This window comes from Trachymyrmex cornetzi, unplaced genomic scaffold, assembly GCF_001594075.2.
Source record: "Trachymyrmex cornetzi isolate Tcor2-1 unplaced genomic scaffold, Tcor1.1 scaffold247, whole genome shotgun sequence".
Lineage (NCBI taxonomy): Eukaryota > Metazoa > Arthropoda > Insecta > Hymenoptera > Formicidae > Trachymyrmex > Trachymyrmex cornetzi.
In genome coordinates, this window is record NW_017297134.1 from 392,945 (window position 1) to 399,239 (window position 6,295).

A 6,295-nucleotide genomic window follows, 5' to 3' on the forward strand; every position below is an offset into this window, starting at 1 on the left:
AAGAAATGGGCGAATCACAGTCGCTTATTCTTCTCGGATTTGACTGTAATTGGTCAATTTCTTACGGCTTAAGGCTTAAAACACCTATTATAGATCCGGGGTAATGAAAGTCAGCGCGGGAAAAGGTGCGCATAAGGCTCCTGATTACTCAGCCAAGAGGCAAGAACTCTGTGTTGACGGTGGCGACACAGAATCAGTCGGCGGTCTGGCGAAACCGGTAGCCAAAAGCGGGGAGCACAGATTCTTGCTTAACGCATGACACATGAGGCATAAGAAATTGAACCAACCAGAGTTCTCTATTACATGGAAGGAAAAGAAACGGAGAACTTCGATTGGTACATATTCTTATGCATTACGTGTTATGCGTTATGCAAGAGTCTGTGCTCCCCGCTAAACACTTAAGTACGAGCCCATGTCCGTGTGCTCGCCTGCGAGCACATGAACATGGGATCGTGCTTGTGTTATGTGTTACAGCGCCACACCACGATAAATGGCCGAACTTATAGGCGTGGAAAAGTGACATTTCGACCACTTTTGACGACAAAATTTGTGCACAATGTCATTTCGTTATTATTTGCTTAATTGTGAAAAGTGACTTGTTTCGTACTTCTCAAAGTCGTAATTTTCGATGACAACTAAAGTTATCTTGGAATTTTATACATAAAAGTTATCTTGGAATTTTACATATAAAAGTTATCTTGGAATTTTATATACATAAAAGTGTATATTTAACTCGTTTCAACAGTTGTGAAACCGTGTGTTTCTGCCAGAATATAGGCTCACTTTACGAGTCTTTTACGACCATTTACTAGGTATCAAGGGAGGAAAGGACAGTTGTCATCGATTTTTACAAATGTTTTAAAGCGATCCCGTCATTTCGTTTTATCCAAATTGTCTTTGTTTACAAATGACATTGTGCGTAAATTTACGTGTCATTCCTCGCTTCTGACGTCACGATTCCAACATGGCCGCCGCGAGTCAGGAGCAGTCAGGAGAGAGCCATAAGTATTAATTCACTTATACTTTCAGTTGGTAAATGATGTATATCTTTATTCCGAAATCTTAGACGTTTTCACTCTTTTTGGAGTCATCATCAGCAAGTTAAACATAATTAACAATCCATGTTGATTAAACAATCTGTCATTAATGAGTCACTATCAGGTTCCCAAGGCTGAAGCGGAATCTGATATTTAAAGTTAAAAATATGAAATGTAGTGAAAAAAGAGAACAATTCTCAAAAATTTGAGTGATTCACCTCAAATAAACGTCAATGTCTGAGGATGACTTAATAATAGGGGTAGAAATATTTGTATTTAAATTATAGATTTGAATAATTAAATATTTTTCGCAAAAGAAAAAAAACTTTTATGATCCTTTTATCTTACAATTTGACTAATATCGTACAAATCTAATCGTGTAATTAAATGTTCTTATGTCGGAAAAAATTGTAAGGAAAAATGTAATATAATAATCGATAGAATATGCTATTTCTGATTTTATACACAGTTAGTTTAATTTAATTACGCACATTTTAGCAGAAAAATAAAAAAGATTCTAAGAATTAGTAAAAGAATTACCTTTGTTAGTTTTTCTTACTTGTCTAACATTTATGACAACAAGTTCCTCCACTATTAATAACGTTGCATTTATATGATTCAATTTTAATCCGCAAAAATTCTTGCCTTTTAACCTTAATAACTCCGTAACTACTTCTTGCGGCAATTTGAAGAGAAAAAAAGGTACAATGAGGCAGAGTAAATTGCTTACCTGAACACGTTCACATTCTTCTTGTGAATGTCACAGTGTTTCTTCTTGTTTGCTGAATCATAACCGATGACAGGACTACATTTGCCGGAAACGTAGGAGAAGTTGCCGTCTAGGAGAGATGGGTCCCAGTTCTCCGCAGCCTCTTCTGCTGCTATTCGAATGCAGGTGATTGCGTCCATCTTTCGACGCAACATCCTACCTACATTTTCGCTAATTATATTGATCAACTCTTCTCCGGACTTATCTTCAACTCGTGCGTTCATGTTTTTGTATTTCTAAAAGAATTATTACTTGTTTAACTATTTGTTTAATAATTACTTATTTAATATTAATATTTTTTATTATATGCTTTATTCGCAGTATGTTAAAAATATATAAATTAAAGGTGTTTAGAAAATTATATATACAGAGGTTTTATATCATTAAAAAAATAAGATATTTCTTAAGATATTTTTTAAAAAATAAGATATTTCTTCTTGCTATAATAAATTCACTGTAATGAATTACAAATTAAGTATTAAAATTAATGTAGATTTGCTTTTTACAAATAATCACAAAACTATATTAAAGAAATATTGTAATTCGACTTTTTTCTTGTTTGAATAAAATCAAGTAAAAATATGTTATCTTGCGTAGAGAGGATTTCTTGAATTCTCAGTATCTGAAGTTTATTATTTCAAGTAAATGCGAATACTCACTTCTAGCAATTCCTCGGGCCGGCCCACTTCGTTCGCGAGTTCCCATAACTCAGTACCCAATTTATCCGCCCATCTGGCCACGCTAGTGAGAGTTACGAAATTGCAAATATATTTAATTTAAATATCCAGGAAAGCCGATTTAATTGGAATTGCAATTGAAAAATATGATAATAATAAGTAGTACAAATTAAAATACACTACACAGAGAAAAAGGTTTCTTTGGATTTAGTATTCCTATTTATTTGACTAAAATTTGTTTTATTGAAACAACATATGCTTGTACGAAATATTATTTGTTTGAATAAAAATTTTCTTGTTTTATTTGAGAAATCTCTATTGCTTGACAGAAATAACATTATTATTTGAAGTAATATCTTTTAATTAAATAATATATTATTTGGTTACAATGAATACAAACAATGAAACAAATTGTTTATTTGAAAATGGTAAAATATATTCATAGAGGTTAGGTTATTCCATGCAAATAATTGCTTTTTTTAGAATAGTCATTACATTTTTTGACCGAAAATATGGAAACAATGGCTTATACGTCTAACAACAGAATTAAATGAGCAGTGCTATGTGCTACATCAATTATGTTTGTGCCGTACAGTTGATCACGCGAATACTGAATATAAATATTATCTGTTCAAGCAAATAATGTATTTAAGACAAAGATATACATTATTTCAAATTCAAACAATCACACTTATTGATTCAAACATTGGTTTGTTTGGACCATTTCAAATAACAAATTTATTTGGATACGATAGAATTTATTATATCCAAAGAAATATTTTTTTCTGTGTATAAAGATAAATACTCGTATAATAATTAATTAACAAATTAGTCTATCTCCATTTTATGTATGTAAATTCGTTCAAATAGGCAATCAAAAACAAATCTTCTAAATATAATCTTGCATGTAAATATTACTCATTTTCTAATTTTTCTGATATTTTTATTCTATATTTCTAATTTTTTAATTTTCTTTTTGATTTATAATGGATTTATTCAAAGCACATTCATGACTTGCGTTCTTTACAACGCTACGCGGAACTCACATGTGAGCATCTTTAGCCAGACATACGACGAACACCAACACGAAGTAAAAGATGAAACATCGACCTGCACTCGGCATGAACAAAACTCGCCTCGTCCGTTTCCTCTTTCTTTATAATCTTCGCGCTATTCGTTCCTATAATGGAACGTTACGCTTTTCAACTTTCTAGAAAAAGCACAGATATACGAAAGCTCACGGTGGTAGATCAGACACTCGATTGACTGTATGTCTACTGCGGAACAAACCGGCCGCGAAGTTCACCTCCAGTTCGATTATTTTTGGCACTCGAGCAGTGCCGTCTTGAAACTCTAAAGCTTCTTTCTTGTTTCCTGGCGTGGATATTAATAAAATCATGCCGGTCGGTCAGAACAACACCTAAAGAAGTTAAAAGGATTCTTAGATTATTGAGTTTGATTGTCATTACAAATATCTAATTTTCAAAACCAGAAAAATCGGTTTTACGAGATATTAAATTCCTATATAATTTCTTTAATATTTCTATTTATTTTAAATTATCTATTATGAGAGGCAGTTGAAAATAAACTGTCGTCGAATAAAATATGTTAAAATAAATATTTTATATTACACCGTTGACTCGCACAAAATTGAAAAACATTCGAACAGAAAATTGACATAAAAAAATTTATATAATAATACACATCGAGATTTCCATAATATTTTTGATAAAGTAATAGTAACTCAAATAAAGAATTTCGAATACATGTGTTTGTCACAGTAATCGATGCCTATGTATTAATTAAAAAATCGTGAAATATTTTTAGAAAAATAAAATTTCAATTTTACATGATTCAAATAACTAAGATGCTAATATGTTAACGAATTCAAAAAATTATGAATAAACTTAAACTTTATTCGTAATCCTGATATGAAGAACTTTGCTATTTTTTATTAATTTTTTACTAATATTTTTGTTCGCGTTACAAAATATGCAGAGTGTTTGATAAGTAACGATAAATCTTTTACACGGGGACAGAATGGACTAAATTGAGAAGCAAAGTCTTCTACCATTTTGCAATTTTCGCAATAGTTAATAAGATATTAATATATTAATTGTTAAAAATTGCCGAAAATTAGTCTTCCATAATTTTTTACTCAAATACTATCAACTTTACAAAAAAACTGCGAGAAATAAAAATTATTCATTTTCTTCTCATAAAGTTCTGAGAATTACTTCAGAATTTGTTCAGAATTTTTTAATACCGTATTTTCTCATGTTGGTAAAAATAAGAAAATGCAGTACTAAAAAGTTGATAAAAAATTCTGAAAAAATTCTTTATTAAATTATATGTATAATTTTAGAAGGCGTTTGTGGATATTATATCTCGCATCATCACGTGACGCAATATTTTGCAATCATTACACATTCATATAACCATAAAGCTAAAGAAATTCGGAAATCGCAATCAAATGAAGGAATACCTTTAAAATTATTCCCTCGTTTGGCAAGTTCACGTAAGACCTCTCTGAGATGGAATCAAATGACGTCTTATAACGTAAATCCTTCACAAATCGCATTGCGTAACATGCATGCAATAACTTAAATATACGTTGCAACTAGTATGGAGATATGTATGTCTGTACTTTTAATTTTTTTTGAACGAAATTTTAACCAATTTTTTTGAGAAACTCGTGTTAATTTTCATGATTAAACCTTTCCAAAAAATACAAAATAAATAGAAAATAAAAACTTTTAACATATTAAAGACGACAAAATTAAATTAAAATATTCATATATGTAATATAAAGATTCGAACAAAGAAAAATTAATTATAATCATTTTCGATCAATTGTAACGAGTATATTTGTTTCAAAAAAATTGAAAAAAACATCATACATTGCGTTATATGTTGCAAGAAACTTAGCAAGCTGCGATAAATTTGTTCTATGCATACTACAGTATTATAAGATTATGTAGATCCAAAAATGCTATTATAATGCTATCACGAAATGCAGTTAAATTGATGGCTTAACAACTGCAGTGTCATACACTCCAATGCTATAGGAGTGTAACGTACATTGTGCGAAAATTATAAACAAACATTTGCACATTATTAGAATATTTTAATAAGTTATTGCACAAAATTTATAAAACGTAAAAAACGTTTAAATTTGAGTAAATATTATTTATACTTATTAATTTTGTGTGCATTCTTGTTTTTATGTTGTTTTCAAGACAAACATTGATTTGGAAAATGATTCAGACGATTGTGTGTGTGTGTGTGTGTGTATGAAAAATCATAAAATATTTGCGATTATAAATCAAAATGGTTTATAATCTAATATATAAAATCTATAGTTTAATTCAGTTTTTTCCGTAGGTCTTTTTGCATCAAGATTTTAAGAAATTTACTTTCAAATAATTCCTAGCAAAAAAATTTTATATTTCATAATATTTTTAAGAATCTTTCATATTTTAAATGTATAGAGATTAAAAAAAAATTGTTGCGCGTCCGCACCTTTTTCTGCAGAGTACCTACGATACTCATATGCATACTCTCCGCTCACGCGGAAAAAACACTGTAGAAACTGGACTCATTCATTAAAAAACGTTTATTATGAATTGAATTATTAGGAACATAACAGCGGACAACCAAGAAAATAATGTAATGAAATTCGTTGACGTAAAACGTTAAAGCCTATGGAACATACAAAAACATAAGGCAGTAAGCAGTAAACAAGTTGGTTAATCACAGAGAGAGTAAGGTCAATAGCAAATTCAATGTTACGATTTCCTTACATTTTACTA

At 30.1% G+C, this 6,295-nt stretch overlaps 1 protein-coding gene across 2 annotated transcripts in view; it reads right to left on the reverse strand.

Moving 5' to 3' along the window:
- Nucleotides 1–3,713, reverse strand: part of Ca-Ma2d (Ca[2+] channel Muscle-specific alpha2/delta subunit) — a 20,901-nt gene extending 17,188 nt beyond the window's left edge. For both annotated transcript variants that reach the window (XM_018507750.1, XM_018507749.1), the window contains exons 1-3: nucleotides 3,530–3,713; nucleotides 2,466–2,547; nucleotides 1,768–2,042 (exon numbers count right to left, since the gene is read on the reverse strand). In XM_018507750.1, the coding sequence (XP_018363252.1) occupies nucleotides 1,768–2,042; nucleotides 2,466–2,547; nucleotides 3,530–3,606 (434 nt within the window). In that variant the 5' untranslated portion in view covers nucleotides 3,607–3,713. The remainder of the gene's footprint in view (nucleotides 1–1,767; nucleotides 2,043–2,465; nucleotides 2,548–3,529) is intronic.
- Nucleotides 3,714–6,295: the final 2,582 nt, after the last annotated feature.